The sequence below is a fragment of the Suricata suricatta genome, chromosome 10 (genome assembly GCF_006229205.1).
Source record: "Suricata suricatta isolate VVHF042 chromosome 10, meerkat_22Aug2017_6uvM2_HiC, whole genome shotgun sequence".
Classification (NCBI taxonomy): Eukaryota; Metazoa; Chordata; class Mammalia; order Carnivora; family Herpestidae; genus Suricata; species Suricata suricatta.
This window is the reverse complement of record NC_043709.1, coordinates 73358206-73378069: the sequence shown is the minus strand read 5'-3', so window position 1 is coordinate 73378069 and position 19864 is coordinate 73358206. Positions and strand designations below refer to the sequence as shown.

At 35.2% G+C, this 19864-nt stretch overlaps 1 protein-coding gene across 2 annotated transcripts in view; it reads right to left on the bottom strand.

Moving 5' to 3' along the window:
* CPNE8 (copine 8) overlaps positions 1-19864 on the bottom strand; it is a 222752-nt gene that overhangs the window by 163778 nt on the left and 39110 nt on the right. For both annotated transcript variants that reach the window (XM_029954822.1, XM_029954823.1), the window contains exon 4: positions 5862-5965. In XM_029954822.1, coding sequence (XP_029810682.1) covers positions 5862-5965 — 104 coding nt within the window. The remainder of the gene's footprint in view (positions 1-5861; positions 5966-19864) is intronic.

Sequence of the window (19864 nt, the reverse complement as noted above, 5' to 3'; positions counted from 1 at the left end):
CGCCTCAGAAATGTGTTGGGTAGGTTAGTCATATATGCATATGATTCTATTACAAACTGTGAATAATGGTAGTAGTGCTACAAAATAACCTCTTTGTATCTGTCCCGACAAAACTTAAATGCTAACTCTCAAACTCCATGGGCTTCTATAATTATCTCATTTGGTTTATAAATAACTGGAAGATATTAGCAACAAACATATTAAACCTTCTTATCATTCTTTCCTTCTATATTTCCAGCCGTAAATGTACTGAAGTTTTGTTTTCTTTTATTAAGTCTCTGAAATACATACATTGAAGTTAAACAATACTATTCATTTATCATCAAATACTAGAGAGATCTGATAAGTCCTAGCAATGCCCAAACTTCTTCCTACCTTTAAGCCTTCTCTTTTCCATGCCCAGCATACCAAGAAAACTTACAAACATGAAATAAGTATCAGGTGAGACTAACCAGCATTGAGTTCAGTGGAATTACATTTCTTGCACTCAATCCTTTTTAAAACCCATGAACTTTCATAGCCTCATCTTCAGTAGAGATGAGAATGTAATCACTAGCCTCCATACAGGCAAATCATTCTTTACCTTCTTTTCCTCTCCAGAATGACTAGCCCAGCTCTCAATTTTTGGCTCATTGTTCTTCTAACAAACATTTGATTGCTATCATCCTGTTGAAAGCACTATTTCCTTTCTTTTCATTCTCCTTGAGAAATTCTATAATAGCCACAGTTATGATATAAGTGATAAAGGCTGAGTAGGACAGGGGTTAAGAAGCCAGGGCCAAGTGGGTACAGTGGTGAGACAGTCACCTGGCAGCAGTTGCTTGTGATGGTGACAGGAACCTGTTGGCAGACAGCAACCAAAACAAAACAAAAATGGGTTCTGAAAATAGGAGCTAAAACATAGGCAAGGTGTTCAGAGAACAATGTATACAGGATCTTGGCTTCAAAGGTGAATTCTACCAAACACTAAAGAAGAATTAATACCTACTCTTCTTAACTATCCAAAAAAATAGTAAAGAAAACTTCCAAATTTGTTCTATGAGGCAAGCATTACCCTAATATCAAAACTACCACCAACAAAGAAAACTACAGAAAATCCCTGATTAACATTGATGTAAAAATCCTCAAGAAAATTCCAGCAAACGGAATCCCACAATACACTAAAGGAATCATTCACCATGATCAAGTAGGATTTATTCCTGGGTTCCAAGCGTGGCTCAAAATTCATAATCAATCAATGTGATAAATTGCATCAATAAGAGAAAGAATAAAACCATATGATAATTTCTATAGATGCAGAAAAAGCATTTGACAAAGTACAACATCCACTGATGATTAAAAAAAAAACTCAACAATGTAAGTTTAGAGAGAACATACCTCAACGTAATATAGGCCATATATGAAAAACCCATAACTAAGATCATCCTTAATGGGGAAAATCTCTCAGTTTTCCTCCCAAGGTCAGGAACAAGACAGGGATGCCCACTCTCATGACTATTATTCAATATAGAACTGGAAGTCCTAGCCACAACAACAGAGAACAAAAAGAAATAAAAGGCACTGCAACTGGTAAGGAAGAAGTGAAACTTTCACTATCTACAGATGTAATGATACTATATATAGAAAACCTGAAAGACTTCCCCAAAAAACTGCTAGAACTGATAAACAAATTCCGTAAAGTCTCAGGACACAAATTCAATGTACAGAAATCTGTTGCATTTCTATAGACTAACAGTGAGGCAGCTAAAAAAAGAAATTAAGAAAACATTCCCATTTACAAATGCATCAAAAATAATAAGATACCTAGGAATAAACCTAATTAAAGAGGTGAAAGACCTGTGCTCTGAAAACTATAAGACACTGATGAAAGAAATTGAAGACAAAACAAAGAAATGGAAAAATATTCCATGCTCATGAATTAAAAGAACAAGTACTGTTAAAATGGCTACACTACCCAAAGCCATCTACAGATTTAGTGCAGCCTCCATCAAAATACCAACAGCATTTTTCACAAAACTGGAACAAAGAATCCTAAAGTTTATATAGAACCACAAAGACCCTGAATAGTGAAAACAATCTTGAAAAGGAAAAGGAAAGCTGGAGACATAGCAATTCTGGACTTCAAGTTATACTACGAAGCAGTAGTGATCAAAACAGTCTATTATCGGCACAGAATAGACACACGGATCAAAAGACTAGAATAGAAAGCCCAGAAAAATCCCAACAATTATATAGTCAATTAATCTTGGACAATTCAGGAAAGAATATGCAATGGGGAAAAAAAGACAGTCTCTTCAACATACACAAAAATAAATGCAAAATGAATGAAAGACCAACATGTGAAATCTGAAACCACAAAAATCCTAGAAGAAAACATAGGCAGCAACTTCTTTGACATCAGCTGTAGCAACTTCTTTTTGGAGAGGTCTCCTAAGGCCAGGAAACAAAAGCAAAAATAAACTATGGGGACTACATCAAAATAAAAAGCTTCTGCACAACAAAGGAAAAATCAACAAAATTAAAAGGCAACCTCTAGAATGAAAGAAGATATTTGCAAATGACACATTTGATAAAGGGTTAGTATCCAAAATATATTAAGAACGTAACAACTCAACACACACAAAAAATTTCAATTTAAAAATGGGGAGACTGACATGAACAGTTATTTCTCCAAAGATGACATACAGACGGCAATAGACACATGGAAAGATGTTCATCATCACTATCAGGGAAATGCAAATCAAAACTACAATGAGATATCACCTCATACCTCTCAGAACGGCTAAAATCAACAACACAAGACACAACAGGTGTTGGTGAATATAGAGAATAAGGAACCCTCTTGCACTGATGGTGGGAATGCAAACTGGTGCGGCCACTATAGAAAACAGTATAGGAAAGTTAAAAATAGAACTACCTTATGATCCAGCAACTGTACTACTGGGAATTTACCCAAAGAATACAAGAAAACTAACTTAACGGGACATGTGCATCCCTATGTTTATAGCAGCATTGTTTACAGTAGCCAAAATATGAAAGTAGCCTTCGTGTCCATCAACTGATGAATGTTTAAAGATGTGGTGTATATGTGCAATGGAATACTACTCAGCCGTCAAAAAGAATGAAATTTTGCCATTTGCAATGACATCGATGGAACCAGAGAATACAATGCTAGGCGAAATAACCAGTCAGAGAAAGACAAATACCATGTGATTTCACTCATATGTAGAATTTAAAGAATAAAATAAACAAAGGGAAAATAATGAGAGAGAGAGAGAGAGAGAGAAATCAAGAAACAGATTCTTAATTATAGAGGATAATATGATGATTACCAGAGGGGAGGTAAGTGATGGGTTGGGTGAAGTAGGTGATAGGAATTAAGAAATGCACCTGTTAGGTGAGCAATAGAGTGATGTATGAAAGTACTGAATTACTATACTGCACACCTGAAACTAATATAACACTGTATGTTAACAGAAATTAAAAGAAAAAGTTTTTAAAAATGTGTTTAAGATACCTAAGTTGGGGGCACCTGGGTGGCTCAGTCGGTTAAGTTTCCGACTTCAGCCAAGGTCATGATCTCACAGATTCTGAGTTCAAGCCCTGCTTCAAGCTCTGTTCTGATAGCTTGGAACCTGAAGCCTATTTCGGCTTCTGTGTTTCCCTCTCTCTGACCTTCTTCCACTCACACTCTGTCTCTCTGTCTCTCTCTCTCAAAAATAAATGAACATTTAAAAAATTAAAAGAAAAAAGATTTCTAAGTTGGTCTCAAAGATAAGCATGAAGAGTGAATACTCCTGTCTATATCTTTTCATCCTAAAATCTGACTCTCAATAATTTATTTCATTCTGAAAATGGAAAAAATATATAAGAAATTTACAGAAGATAATACTCACTGCAGGATTATATGTAATAGTAAAAATAGAACCAGACAAAACGTTCACCAGTAAATGTTTGGCTAAATAAACAGTGTATTTTTTTCAAACAATGAAAATTATGCAGCATAAAATGAATGAAATGTATACATACATATATATATATAAAGGTATCTGAAAAATACAAGTCATAGGAAAATACTTGTGATTTTCAAAATACTGATTTCGTATGCTTATCTTTTAAGAAAAAAGTCCTAGAAGTATATGCATGGAGTCATGTACATTTTTGGTTATTTGTGAATTGCATTTTATTTTTTGGTATTGGAATAACAAGAAACTTTCACTTAAAAAACTTTTTTATGTTTACTTATTTCTGTGAGAGACAAACAGTGCTAGCAAGGGAGGGGCAGAGAGAGAGAGAGAGGGAGACACAGAATCCGTAGCAGGCTCTAGGCTCTGAGCTGTCAGCACAGAACCCAACACAGGGCTCGAACTCAGGAGCTTAAGATTATGACCTGAGCCGAAGCTCAAGGCTTAACACACTGAGCCACCCAGGTGTGCAAAACTTTCACTTTTAAATGCCTATTTATTTAAAGTTGACAATAAATATTTAATGTTTTAAATATAGAGAGAAAGCAATATAAATGAATAAGAAAGAGAGAAAGGGAAATAGAACAAGAATTACAAAATAATGGCTAGTTTTAGGATAAAGCTAAGTGTAAAACCAGGGGCAAAAACTAAAGGAATACCACACGGTGTATGAAAGAGAACTCTTAAAAACAATTGCTGTGAAAGCCCTGAACAATGAGAAAACAAAACCACAGTCATATGATTTATATGTTGTTTTAAGTAGCGTCATTGCGTAATCTCCATGATAAACATGGTCAGGGAAACATTACATTCCGGTCCTTCTCCTAAGTATCATTTTTATTATTTGAGAAAAGGTTTCAATAAAATAAAAAACAAATGGGCATAGTAAATTTTATTTGATAAATACAATGAATACTTAGAACTCCTATAACTCTTGAAGGAAGGGGGCCTGCCATAAATTCTCCCTTTTTAAGCAGAAGCATGGTGGGTTATTTTACTGCACACATTTTTGGGGAAAACAAAAAAGAATGTTAATGGTAGATAACTTTCTTTTTACACTAGGAAGCAATCTATGACTTTTTCCAATAAGATAGCATAGTTTTCATCAGAAAAAATTTATAAATTGTGACAGCCTGGTACATTTTGTTTCCAGCTATTTAGAGTAAGACATTTACATTTCTAAAACTTTCAATATTCATAAACTCTCTTTAATTTATTAAACACATGCTATAATATATGTTATACTTTTCCCTCTCAATAGGTTTTCTTTTAACAATATCCAGATGTTTCAACAATCACCACGGTTTACCTCTGTGAAACAAAAACTCAATAACGAATAGTATCTTACAAACTGACTCCAGATTCTCCGTGGACAAGAAGTTGAATCTGATGATGTTTTTATATGCTTAATTTAGTATAAAAATAACAAGAATATTAAAAATACCAAGAAGTCTGGCTCTAGAATCCTGTGTCTTGGAAACAAGAGGCCACGATCAAAGGAAGCCACAATCAGAGATACCCACATACTACACAAAGAAACAGCTGAGAGAAACAAAGATCCGGGGAACACAGGGTAAATGAGATGGCCTTGGAATATATGCGGAGCTTGTAAAGAAATCACTGAGGCTTAACATGGTTTGGAAGAATGCCCATATATGCCAGGCAGCATTTCTACATGGTTAAATTGCTCACTAATTTTTTCAATAAATATATAGCCAAAAACCTATAAAATGTTCAGCAATGCTAGGGACAGTACTCAGGACACACTCTAAGTAGAATTAATCTGGTTTCCTGCCAATAGAATCTAATATTCAGTGCAACCAGACCCAGCCTTATGTTACACAACTTGCCTTTAACAATTAATTTTTTTTTAATGCAGGTTATACCAGAACTTACAAGTCAAAGCGAAGGTTCTCCCTTTCCTCAAAAAAGTAGTCCAGGATAAATTTTCTTACAAAATCAGGATTTAAGGTATTATCAATTACTTCAGTCCTTCCAAACTATAGAGAAAAAGAGAAAGAGAGGTTAAAATCACATCTTGCATGATTATTACAGTATACTACTTTATATTAATATAGTTCCTTGAAAACAAAAGCAAAAAATACTCCAATGACTTGATAAAATAAAGCCCTGCAGAAAAGTTTTTAGAGACAAATTATTCCCTCTTATTCACTCAGGGAAATCAGAAAATGAACTCAGGTTCATTCACGTTATTAGAAAAGCAGCTTCTGAAAATTCATATAACAAGCTGTAACACCATCTCCCCTCTTGAAAACCAAATCTCATTCTAGTCAAAATAAGTTATTTCTCCCTTAAATTTTTATGTATCACAGGTTATTTTCCTAACCTAGTGTAAAACTGGGCCAACCAACATACCTTCTTACAACTAGAAGGGTCCAAGTACCCATCATCAAGAAGTCCTCCAAACAACAGTTCACTAGCCATGTTTTGAGAAGACCTTGCTTGTAATCTAATACACATTTCAATCAATTTTTTGTTTTGTTTTGTTTTGCTCTGCTTTAATCCTTATGGTATCTAGACAGTCAGATGGGACCTATGATACTTACATATTTTAAACTAGTGAATTGAACTTTCGCTTAAACAAAATAAGTCACTCCATCTTAGCAGAAGTGGAAAACAAGAAAAGACATTTTCTAGTCCTTCCTCTCACTGTGAAAGAAGGCTCTGCTTCCAAAGACAGAGCAGAAATACAAATTTTACATGTCATTTTTGTATTTGGCTTACCTTCTTCCCCTCTCGCTCCCGTGGAATTCTAATAAGGGAATTTTAACCTTTGTGAACAGCATTATGCATGCCATCTTATCAGAGAACCAATTTTTATTAAAGTTCACAGAAATACTATTTTTTAATAAGAATAAGAGAACTGTGCTAATCCAGTGAAGGTCATGTTTACATAAATTTTGGTAATAAAACCATGGTGCAAAATATTGACAACAAAGGATTTACTATGGCTATTGCTAACCAATTATCCCCAGAAGAACCAGTTTGCAGAGGCTTATGTATGTGACAGTGTTTTATATCTTGGACCAGTACCATCCAGATTAACCACAACTCAGATAACTAATTCAAAATGTCCAAAATATTAAACATTTACTTTGAACAATAATAATAACAGCCACCATTTATTATTTGCTTTGTTCCATGTACTCTTTACACATTACTTTAACCATAAAAGGTAGGTATTATTAGTCCATTTTAAAGATGTGAACATTGAGGCAAAGGGTTGCCACTCTGGGCTACAAAATCTATATTCACTTTGGCTACATTACCTACATTCTTCTAAGACTCTCTTCTATTTCAGAATAAAGCACATGATGCCCTGAGAAGATCCAACAAACCCCATCCAGGATTTTCTAATTTTTAAAAAGTGAGAATAAGAACATGTACCAAATAAGCATGTGCTGGCAGTGCCCTTGTACCCCGTAAGAGGAGTACAGAGGTCCAGAAGTTTACGTCTGAGCAGACACAGCCTGGGCCCTCCCAGCCTTTCTGCTCCCTGAAGCTCTCCAGACCAGAGAAGAGAGCACCAAACCAACAAATGCACAACAAACCCTCTCAAGCAGAAACTCAGCCAGTATCAATCCCTTAGCACCTAAAACCGTCTCGTGGATTTTAACCCAAACTCACACTCAGAGGGAAGAAAATAGAGTGACATTTCCAAGCGTGAGCCCCCTGAGTTGCAAGACTACAATTTCCCAGGGCCTGCGCCATCAAAATATCCCACGAGCCTGTTTCCTAGCGACCAGAGGCCTGTTAGCTTCGGGTAGCTATCTCTGCTATCTCAAGTGATGATTGATATGCAGACATGAAAATTTTAGCTAATCATCTATATATTATGGACATTTATTACAATATATCTTCCAACACAAAGCCCTGAAACTGCTTCTGACGACCTCACCAGTAACCTTCACGTTGCAAAATCTAGTGGTCACTCTGACTCTTCTTGCACTAGATTGCTAGCACCCTGGGACACTGCTGTGCACACTTTCTGAAGCAGTCTTTTCTAGCTTTTGACACCACATTCCCATTTTTCTGCCCTTCCTAGATTCTTAGGCATGCAATCTCTCATTGTCACAGCACTCTCCTAGATCCTCTTTATTTGTCTATCTTCACTCTTCTGTTAGATTATTTTATCTGCTCCTTTGGCTTTAAAGCCCATCTACGTGATGATAATATCAGCCCAGACTCACCTCTGACTATACTCATGCACACAACTGCCTTCTTGGCCTATACATGTGGTTGTCTAACAGGCCCCTCAGAATTATCACTTGAGAGGCGCCTGGGGGGCTCAGTCGTTTAAGCGTCCAGCTTCGGCTCAGGTCATGATCTCACAGTTTGTGGGTTCGAGCCCCGTGTCGGGCACTGTGCTGACAGCTAGCTCAGAGCCTGGAGCCTCTCTTCCAGTTCTGTGCCCCTCTCTCTTTCTGACCCTCCCCTGCCCACACTGTCTTTCTCTCTCTCTCAAAAATAAATAAAACATTAAAAACCTTTTAATAATAAAAAAGAATTATCACTTGACTTTAAATGCTTATTTTATATCACAACCAGAACCCCAATCTTGGTCCTTACCAAATCTACTCCTTGTCAATAAATGATATCATCATCTACTCGGTTTCTCAAGCCATAAATAGGAGTCATTCTTCTTAACTCCTTCTCCTTAACCCACTGAATCCTATTCATCGCCACCTCATAAGCTGTCAGATCCAACCCCAAAACACACCTCACAGCTGTCTACTTCTCTCTGTGTCTCGTCAACGGCTTAATTCCGGCTCTTCGTCTTTCCCATGGACCACGTCCAGGGCCTCCTAACTCACGTCTTTGTGAGCTCTAGCTCTCCCTCTAATTCTCCCTCCAGATGATGGCCAAAATAACGTTTTGAAAAAATGTAAACACAGTCGTGCAATTTCACCACCCAAAAAGTCTGTAATGGCTTCCCATAATACACCTAATTAAACCTCTTCTCTTTCGTCTGCAGGACTGAGCCGTCTACCTCTTGAACTTCATCGTGGGCCAGTATCTCGTCTTCTCTTCATCCGAGCCTGCTGGCCTCCTCTTAGACCCCTCTACTCACCAAATCCTTTCCTTCTAAAGCCTTTGCACCTGTTATTTCTTCTTCCTAGTATGCTCTTAACCCCCACTCTTGCGTGGTTGACTTTTTTCATCCTTTAAGCCTCTATTTAAATGTCAGCATTCTGGCTCTAAATATCCTAAAGTTGGTCTGCTACCACTAAAAATATTCTCCCTCATAGCACCTGTTTATTCTTTCATAAAACTTATATTTTGCAATTATACTTTTGTTTTAGAGTCCCCTCACTTAGTATGCTTCATGAAGGCACAGGACATGCATACCTGTTTTATTTACACTTGTACAAAATTGAACAAATGAGTAACCAAAGGAGATTTATAATATACTGTTCAGAAAAAGAATCAAGAATAATTTATAGTATAATACCAATTTTGATTAAAATATATGTTTATGTTGATAAGATAAAAACAGAGGAAGGTATACGAGAATGTAGAAATTATCTTCCATTTTTTTATTATGAATTTCTGGGTTTTCCTAATGTCTCTCAATGAGTATGTATTACTTTTAAATCAGAAGCATAAAACTTTGAAGCAATGTTCTCGTTTTTTAATTCATTCTACTATGAAAAGTGAAAACTGGCAATAATAAGAACTCACAGATACATTATGACTGGTTTAGCTCTTGGGAAATATGTTAGTTCTTTCCCAGAGGCTGGAATATATTAGCTATCAACCAAGTGATTAATCTTTTTGACTTGAAACCTAATTTGTCTCAGCTAATGCCTTATACTACTAAATAAAAAATTTTGAATTCCTTGAAAAATGTATAATCTAATATAATTCTATGCAGATCAGAAAGGATTAAAATTTTGAAGAGGGGGTGTCTGCATGGCTCAGTCAGACTCTTGATCAGGTGTAAGCCCTGTGACAGGCTCCCCACTGAGAGTATGGAACCTGCTTGGGATTCTCTTTCTCGTCCTCTCTTTCTCTGTCCCTCTCTTGCTCACACACATACTTACTCTCAAAATAAATATATAAACTTTAAAAATAATAATAAAAATAAAATTTGGAGGAAACAATTATTAATGACATTTATTAATGGCATATAACAGGAAATAGCTACAATTGAAAGAATTGCAATTTGTATTCTAAGAAGTCTTTATCTGGGGCACCTGGGTGGCTAAGTCAGTTAAGTGTCCAACTTTGGTTCAGGTCATGATCTCACAGTTCATGAGTTGGAGCCCTGCATTGGGGTCTGTGCTGACAGCTCAGAGCCTGGAGCCCACTTTGGATTCTGTGTCTCTGTCTCTCTCTGTCCCTCCCCCACTTGCACTCTCTCTCTCTCTCTCTCTCTCTCTCTCAGTCTTTGTCTCTCTCTCAAAAATAAATTAAGATTTAAAAACATTTAATTTAAAAAATAAATAAAAAGCCTTTTTCTGTGTATCAACTACCCTAGATTGCCAGAAGTACCTGCAACCTGATTACAATACTCTGGCACAATGAACATTCCCAAATACAAGACGGTCTAGCACTTTTACATAAGTACACAGCATTAATTTTATCATCTCATAATTAGGAAAATGTGAGAAAAACTGTTATATTCCTCAGCAAGTGTGAAAGTTTTCAGTCATTTGAAAAAAGTATAAAAACTATTAATTTTATTGGACGATATAACACTGCTTCTTGTAAAACTTTAAGCAAAAAAATTCACAATCAAGTCTTTGAAAGTTTTCCTTTGTTTTATGCTGGAGCTAATCTGATAAATACCTACTTTTCCAATTTAGGAACAAATCCTACAAAAACGATAGAATGGAAATACTCCTGATTTCTAAATCAGCTAATTGTCAAAGTGCTTCAAGGGAGCAGTATGAGAGGAACATTCATCTATTTATGGCACCAAGCAGATGAACTGTTTTGAGAAAAAATGTTCAGAAAGGTTTAATATATTGTGAAAGCCCGAGCAGCCACCCAGTTCTTGTTCATTTGTTAAATAAAGTAAAAGTGATGAAGGAAAAATGTCATCTGGACATGTGCACATCTATAATTTGGTTATTAGATTAGAATTAAATCTCAGTGGTGGTGATATACAAAGCACAGTCTCCAGAAAGCAGACAGTAAGACTAGAGACACTGAGTATTGCAAAGAGACTATTAAGATAAATTTGATTTTGGGCACCTGGGTGGCTCAGTTGGTTAAGCGGCTGACTTCAGCTCAGGTCATGATCTCACGTTTTGGGGTTCAAGCCCCACATCGGGCTCTGTGCTGAGAGATAGCTCAGAGCGTAGAGCCTGTCTTTGGATTCTGTCTCTCCCTCTCTCTGACCCTCCCCTGCTCGTGCTGTCTCTCAAAAAATAAATAAAAAACCATTTAAAATTTTTAATTAAAAAAAAGATAAATTTGATTTTAAAAGCTCGATTTATGACTATACATATCCGCCCTGCATAAAGGATACAAAGCTCAAGCACGCATGCGTGCGCGCGCGCGCGCACACACACACACGCACGCACGCACACACACGCACACACACACGCACGCGCACACACGCACACACGCGCGCGCGCGCACACACACACACACACACACACACACACACACACACGCTACCATTTGTATCCTAAACACTTGGATTACCAGAGAATCCATGGACCTCTTCCTCTGATGGAGATACAGTCTTCTTGTGTTTCTCATTATCCAAAGCATTTCTTGTCTTTACAGATCAAAGATCTGAAATTCACTTAATTATAAAAAAAAAAACAGTGGGAAATCTGAAGGCTTTATCTAGGTCTTACATTTTTATAAATCATTGAGATGTAGCTATAGATGTTGATATTAATGTAAATAAATGCACATAAGGAAAGAAAAGTCACTTCCTTCTAATATTCTCGGTTAAAAAAGGATGTTACACATAAGCGGCTTTAATTCACTTTTTAGTATCTTCTATTTTTAGGAATGAACATAAGTCATTAGTCAACAACAACAGAAAAAGACACCCTGGTCACATCTCTATAATGGTTACACATAAAATATAGACAGGACATAAACTCCATCAATTTTTAAAATTATAGTATTTTAAAACCTTAGTTAAAACATTTTAAGATGATATCATACTCTAAAAAGTAACAATATTTTAAGAAACTGTTAACCATGTCATTGCTTCCATTAATTCTGTTATTAATGACATGTTTTAGCATGTGAAGAGAAAAAAGTTGGACTCAACTTATCTAAGAGGACCTTATTGGTAAAGATAGGTTAATTTTTATCATATGTCAGTTAGATTTTCATTTATGTGACAAAATATTTTTTAAATTAATTGAGTAGATTATTATTTTAATTTACCCAATTATTGTAAATTAGATTGTCTGATTTAGGTTATTATCTAAATTGAATTGCAAATAAACTTGAAAATATATTCACACTAACCCTGAAAGTTTTAAATATTTAAAAGCAGTTCTACACCCAGATGTACAGTAAATGTTGCTGATTCACATTCATTAGAAAGTAGGCAATTATTAATTTCATATCCTCAAAACTAATTTTTGATCATTCTCTTAAAAATCCTCCTAAGAATAATTCCTATTTTTTAAGAATTATTAATTTCTATCACTGCCTGTCGTAAGATTTTGCTGCACATTTTCTCCTCTTCCCAACTTGCTGTATAAGATAGACTTTCCAGCATGGTTTCAGTGTTGAGATTCTTAAGTTCTCAATGTGTTTGTTTTTGTGAGTTTTATTCACTTTAATTTTTTTTGAGAACTTAGCAAGAAAAGAGAAACCTTGCAAAGCTAAGTCTGGAAATTACTTTCATTCAAAAGTGATCAGAACAAACTTTTGCTTCTGCCAATGGCAAATTAGGTTGCTTCAGACACACTTTTCTCCTGAGAACAACTAGAGAAATCAGACAAAATATTAAAATAATATTTTTGGAGGCAGCAGAGTGCTGACAAAAAATTATACACGTGGAACCAAAAACCCAGAGAAAAGAAATGCCAAAAGAGGGGCCCTGTATTTGAAAAAGATGCCAACCAAACTGATGTCAGCAATCTCAACAAGCTAAGGGAGACAATGAAATTTTTTAAAAATCTCCAAAGAGGTTATATGCATGTTCACTCTATGTTTCTTTCCATGTGTCAATATGTTTAAGTAGGGTTTTTTATAACAAGGTAACAAAGGCTTTTAGTTGGGACCCTAGGAGGCTGCACCAAGGAATAAGGATGAATCAGAAGAGAAACCTTGAAGAAGAATGAACTCAGCTCAGAATGAATCAAATCTTAACTGAATTAAGATACATTTTTCCCTGTCTAGGTATCTCCACAGGAGCAAAACTAAACAAACGCTGGAGAAATATAGAATCATCCAAAGCCTCAAGTATATCTCTAATTGTTCTTAAGTGATATTCAGCAATCATCAGGCATGAGGACGTCAGCCTCCAGCTCTAATGGAGCCACTTAACACAGACCAGCGTTCCGGTGGAGAATTAGAAATGGTCGCCAAATATACAAATGTATTGTTAATGTTACTGCAGAGCCGCAGGGACAGGAAGTGCAGAAAGGCCAATGCAAGAGAAAAGGGAAGTTAATTAATGTGATCTAAGCAATGACAAAGAAAAGAGCATGTCCACATAAAAATGGAGAGAGAAGCAAAGCCGGGAAATCTGAGCTATAGTGAGACATACTTTTGAGGACTGCACAACCGAACATAAGTAGGACTCCAGTGAGGTCAGAAGGGCTGTCTGAACCCAGGTTTCCTTGCAATTTCAAGAAAACTAAAGGTGTCAACATTCAATTACAAGGTTATCATTAAAAGCAAAGAGAGATTAGAGACCAGAATAGTATCTCTACAGGAAATGAAAGTATGCCAAAAGATTTAATCAAAAACCAAACCAAGACTGTAATGTAGTATTTCAAATAGAGCTAAAACACATACAGTCCTAAAAGAATTGTGTAAATCAGAATTATCAGTACTGAGAAAGGAGGTGATATAAATCAAAGAGGAAATAAAGGTAAAATAAATAAAACAGCATTTTTAGAAATGGAATAGACTAGTAGGGGCCAAGAATAATCACAATAAATAAAGCCTTAATAGAAATTGGGGAGGAAATATTTTTGTTTTTAAGAATCAAAAAAAATTGAAAAAAGGAAGAGAAAGTAACAAATACTGAATACAAGCAAGGTGGGCCCATCATTTAATAACAGAAGCCCACAAAGAAGAAAATCATAGCAAAGAACAGAGGTAAAAAAAAAAAACTGTAATTCATTAGCATGTGGCTTAAAGAAAGATAAAATTAGTTTTTCTTCAGAATTTTTGACAGAGATGCTTTATGACAAAAAAAAAAACAACCAAACACTAGTAACATTTAATATACCTAAGGAAAGAAAATGTAATCAAACAATTTTATGTTTGATATATTCAAAGGGCACAAATTGTTGACATAAAAAGAACCCAAAAACAGAATAAGAGTGTTCCCATGAGCTCTTCTAAAGAATAATCTACTAGAGAATGAGCTTTAAATAACCAAAATTACAAAGGAGATATTGACATACAGAGTGGTAGTAAGCACTACTTATAGAATTAAGACTAAATTAGGGCTAAGAGAGAGAAAATAAAGCATGCAAAGTCAATATGATCCGCTAATGTTGATAGAATGCAGCATCATTCCAACTAGCAAGTGGAAAACCCCCAAGATCAAGGCACTAAGAATCAATGGGTGCTAAAAACAAAAACAAAAACAAGACATCATTTGCTTCCTACTCAAAGTTCACACCATCATCTACAGATTTGCTAAAGGAATTTAACCTGTCTCTGATCAACCTTCTGATATAATCTGTTAAATTGTAAAAATACAAAAAAAAAAAAATAAACAAACAAAAAATCATGAATCGCACCATAGTCATATAGTCAACAAGATCCTGATTCTGGAACTATAGGTCAAATGGTCTGGTTTCTGTAACAGATAAGGTGTAAGAAAAACAAAGGCACGGAGGGAACGCTGTACACAGAAAGACACAGAAAATACATACCAATTTCTGAAGTATGAAAGACTAAACTTTAATGTTGAGAAGTGCACATTTGGATAATAAAACCATAAACATGCTCACCATTACTCTTTGAAAACAGAGTACTATGATTGGGAAAGTTCATGGAAAAAATTCTGAAGTGCTGGCAAAGTTCTATTTCTTGACCTTGTTAATGGTCATATGGGTGTCTGCCTTCTAAAAATTTACCAAGGTTTTCATTTTTTGCATTGCTTTTCGTATTTGTTTCCAATAAGCAACAGAGAAAAGTGAATGCACAATAAGGACAGCCCCCACAAGAGTAATTGAGAAAATTACTGACAACATAACCGCAAAATTGCACCAACATAAATTTTAAAGGGAATTCTTCATATGAAATTAAACAGATGGTTGAAGGAAACATACAAATGCATGAAGAAATGAAAAGTACCCACTAGAGTAAATATATGGGGAATAAAAAAGAATACTGACAATGTAAAATAATAGTAAACTACCTTGTGTGTTTATATTATATACAAAATAAAAGTTAAAGTGTTTTAGGACTAAGCATTTTCTGGAAAGTTGTGACAAAACTAATTTATCAGATTATAAAATACAAGAAATTGTCATAGGTACATTGAAATATTTAGGGTAACTACTAAGAATAGTAAAAGAAAGTAAAACTAACAAGCTAATACAAGGAAAAATATGTAATGCTAAAAAAATTATTTACTCAAATCCAAAGGAGAAAAGAAATGAGGTAAAAAGTTTAAAACATAAGAATAAAATGTTTAAGATTTAAAAAAATAGCAAAATGGTAGATTTAAACTGAAACATATTGGCAATCTCATTAACGGTAAATAACCCAAATACTTCAAACAAGATAAATATTATCAATGTAGACTTATTTTTAAGCCCGTGTCTGCTGCTTACAAGTAACACACTTTAAATACAAAAACACAAGAAAGTTAAAAGCAAATCCAGGGGAAAAAAGACAAACCATGCAAACTTTAAAGAAAAGAGAGCCAGATAAACTATTCAAAAATCTGGTGAAGTAGAATTTAGGAAATATTTCCAGAGAAAGAGTAAAAGCCCTAGACATCTTGTTTCAGGAAGCAAGAAACTGCTAAAAAAAGAACAACAGGCACACTTTTAAAAGATACAGAGGCCAGCTTAAAGGTGCCGCCATTTAGCCCATTTATGAAAATTTGAGTCCCAAAATAAATGGTAGTAACATATAAAAATCCATGTGTTCACACTTATAAAATAAACAGATAAATTAAAAGTTTAATGAGGAAGGAGATATTTATATACTATTAAAGCATCTCACCACACACTCATTAACTACCTTCCCAACATAATTCCCAGAGTCTCCTCCCAAAATAAGTATTAACTACAAAAAAGGAAAGCAATTTTTTGGTAGAGAAGACTAGCAGATGTCACTTTAATCCAGTGATCAAAATTAACCTCATGGAAACTTGGACAAATCAAAGTCTTGTACCACCATATGGGATACATGAAGAGTGACACAGTATCACCTCTGATATTTCATTCAAAGTTGCATCGTGAGGGAAAGTATCACACAAAATCAAAATGAGACAAATTTATAATGTTGCTGACATTCCATGTTCAAAAGTGTCAAGGTCATCAAAGTTAAGGAAAGACTGTGGAAGTATTCAAGATCAAGAGACCCAAAAAATGACAACTGAGGCAATACATCATTCTGAATGGAACCCATCTGATCTAAAACATATTATTAAAACAACTGGTGGAAACTGAATGGGGTCTTAGGATTTGGTGGTAGAAACATGTCAATTTCAACTACTTAAGTCTCAGTACTATATTATGGCTACATAGGAGAATGTACTTTGTGCAATAAAGTATTCAAGAGCTATGGGTCATCATGTTGGCAAGTTATTCTCAAATGGTTTAAAGGGAAAAAAAATCTGTATATTTGCAACTTTTAAAAAAATATTTCTATAAATATAAGATAGTTTCAAAAACATTTTTTAAAGATAGTTTCAAAATTTTAAAAAAACAATAGTTTGAATCTGAAAGCTAACAAAAGTACAACATATCAAACTTGCTGGATACAGTTAAACCTTCTTTTTAAAAAAAATGTAGCCTAAAATGCATACAGTCAAGGGGAGCCTGGGTGGATTGGTCAGATGGGAACTGCACTTCTGCTCAGGTCATGACCTGACAGCTCATGGGTTTGAGTCCCACATGGGCTCAGTGCTGACAACTCTGAGCCTGGAGCCAGCTCCTGATTCTTGTGTGTGTGTGTATCTCTTTCCCTCTGCCCCTCCCCTGTTGACACTCTGTCTCTCTCTCTCTCTCTAAAGTACAGAAACATTCATTTAAAAAAACAAACAAACTGCATATGGTAGAAAAGAAAAATGGCTAAAAATAAATATTATCTACCTCAAGAATTTAGAAACAGATCAGCAAATTAAACCCCCAACAATGTGGGAAAAGTATCCAAGATAACCACAATAATTAGTAAACATAAAAAAAATAAATAACCAATAAAGGCAAATACAGATTCTTTGAAAAGACTAATAAAATTGATAAACCTCTGCCAAAATGCTCCAAGGGGAGAATGAAAGGGAAAATACAAATTATCAAAATCAGAAAGTAAAAAGGGCATCGTTATAGAACACACAGAAATTAAGCATATCATAAAAGTATATTATAAGAAACTTTATGCCAATGAATTTGAGAATTGAGCAAAACAAATTCTCGGAAGAATATACCACACAAAATTCACAGATGAGGAAACTGAAATCTTGGGTAAACATATATGTAAGAAGGCAAATGAATCTGAAATTAAAATACCCCACAAGGAAATATCCAGGCTAAGAATGCTTTAGCAGCAAATTTTTCCAAACATTTAAGTAAACATTAGCCTTTCATATATTCTTTCAGACAACAGAAAAAGTGGAAATACTTTTCTTATTAAATTTTTTTATGTTTTATTTATTTTTGAGAGAGAGCACATAAGCAAGGGAGGGGGGGTAGGGAGAGGGAGGCATGGGATCCAAAGACAGGCTCCAGGCTCCGAGCTAGCTGTCAGCACAGAGCCTGAGGGGGGGCTCGAACCCACAAACCGTGAGATCAAGCACTGAGCCGCCAACTGAGCCACCCAGGCCCCCAGGAAAGTCACCCAGGCCCCCAGGAAATACTTTCAAGTACATTTAATGAGACCAGCCTATGTGTAAATAACAAAATCTAGTCTGTGACAAGAGGGGCACCTGGGTGGCTCAGTCGGTAGAGGGTATGACTTCTGCTCAGATCACGATCTTGCAGTTCATGAATTTGAGCCCACATCAAGCTTGCTGCTATCACCGTGGAGCCCACTTTGGATCATCTGTCGTCCCCCCCATCCCCCCCTCTCAAAAATAAATAAATCTTTGAAGTCTATGACAAGAAAGGAAATTCATAGATCAATATCACTCATAACATAAATCCAAATTTCTAAAAGGTAACACATCATAAAACCAACTGGTTTTATTCCAGAAATGTATTTATTTTAACTGAAAAACAAACATGTAATTCATCACATTGATAAAATAAAGAAAAATCATATAATCCTCTCAATAGATGCATACCTGAAAACTTTACCCTTAAGATTAGGAACAAAACAAGTATGCTTCCTATCACCTTTCACCTAGCACCACTTTTATTCAACACTATGCAAGAAGTACTTGCCAGTGCAGTAAATATCATGATTAGATAGGAAAAAATAAAATTTTAATGTGCAGATCAGCATAGTTTATGCAAAAAATTTTTTTAAATCGACAACCTATTAGTAAGTTGAGCAAGGTCACTTTAGAATTATTATCCAAAAGCTAAATTATATTTTCTGTATCACAATAAAAAATAAAAATGAAAAATGAATTACATTAAAATAAAAAAAATTAAATCACTAAAAGAAAATCCAACTAAAGATGTGCAAGAGCTCCACATAAAAAATTACCACATATCAAAAGAAACTAAAGAAAGCTTAAATAATTAGAGGGGTAGCCATATTCATAGATTGTAAGGCATACTTCAGATATTTCAGTTCTCTGAAATCGATCTACAGTTTCAGTATAATCTCAGATCCCATGTGTGCATATGTATGTGTGTAAATTGGCAAATAATTCCAATATTCCTGTGGTAAAGTAAAAACCTAAGACTATCCTAGAACAGGATTCAGAACATTATAGCCCCTGAGCCAAACCTGGCCTGCTGATTGTTTCAAAAATTAAGATTCTTTGGAGCAAAATCATAATCGAGCATTCATGGATTATCTGTGGCTGATCCCATGCAACCATGGCCAGAGAGACATAGGGCCGCCTCGCCTGAAATATTCATGCAGCCCTTACTTACATCTGGTCCTTTACAAGGAAAAAAAATGCTAGTCTTTGGTCTAGAAAATCCTGAAGGGGAAAAAAAAACTGCAAAGCACAAACAACCAGATTTAGTTTTTAAAACAGAGTTATTAAGCAGAACATACCTAACAAGGCCGTCACATATACAGCCATTTCATTTATGATAATGGTAATATGATTGTGCAGTGGAGAAAGGAATCCTCTTCAATAAATGTTCCTGCATCAACTAGATACCATATGGAATCAACGTAAATTTTACCTCAAACCATACCCAAAACTTAATCCCAGAGGAATTATAAACCTAAATATAAAGGTTATAACAATAAAACTTCTAGGATATAACACCGGGGAACATCATCATCGCCTTCAAATAAGAAAGCTTCCTCTAACAGAACAAAAGCGTAGCTCATAAAGGAACAGACTGCTATGTTGACCTAAATTAAGGACTATTCACCAAAATACACAGTTCAGAAGTAAAAACTCATGC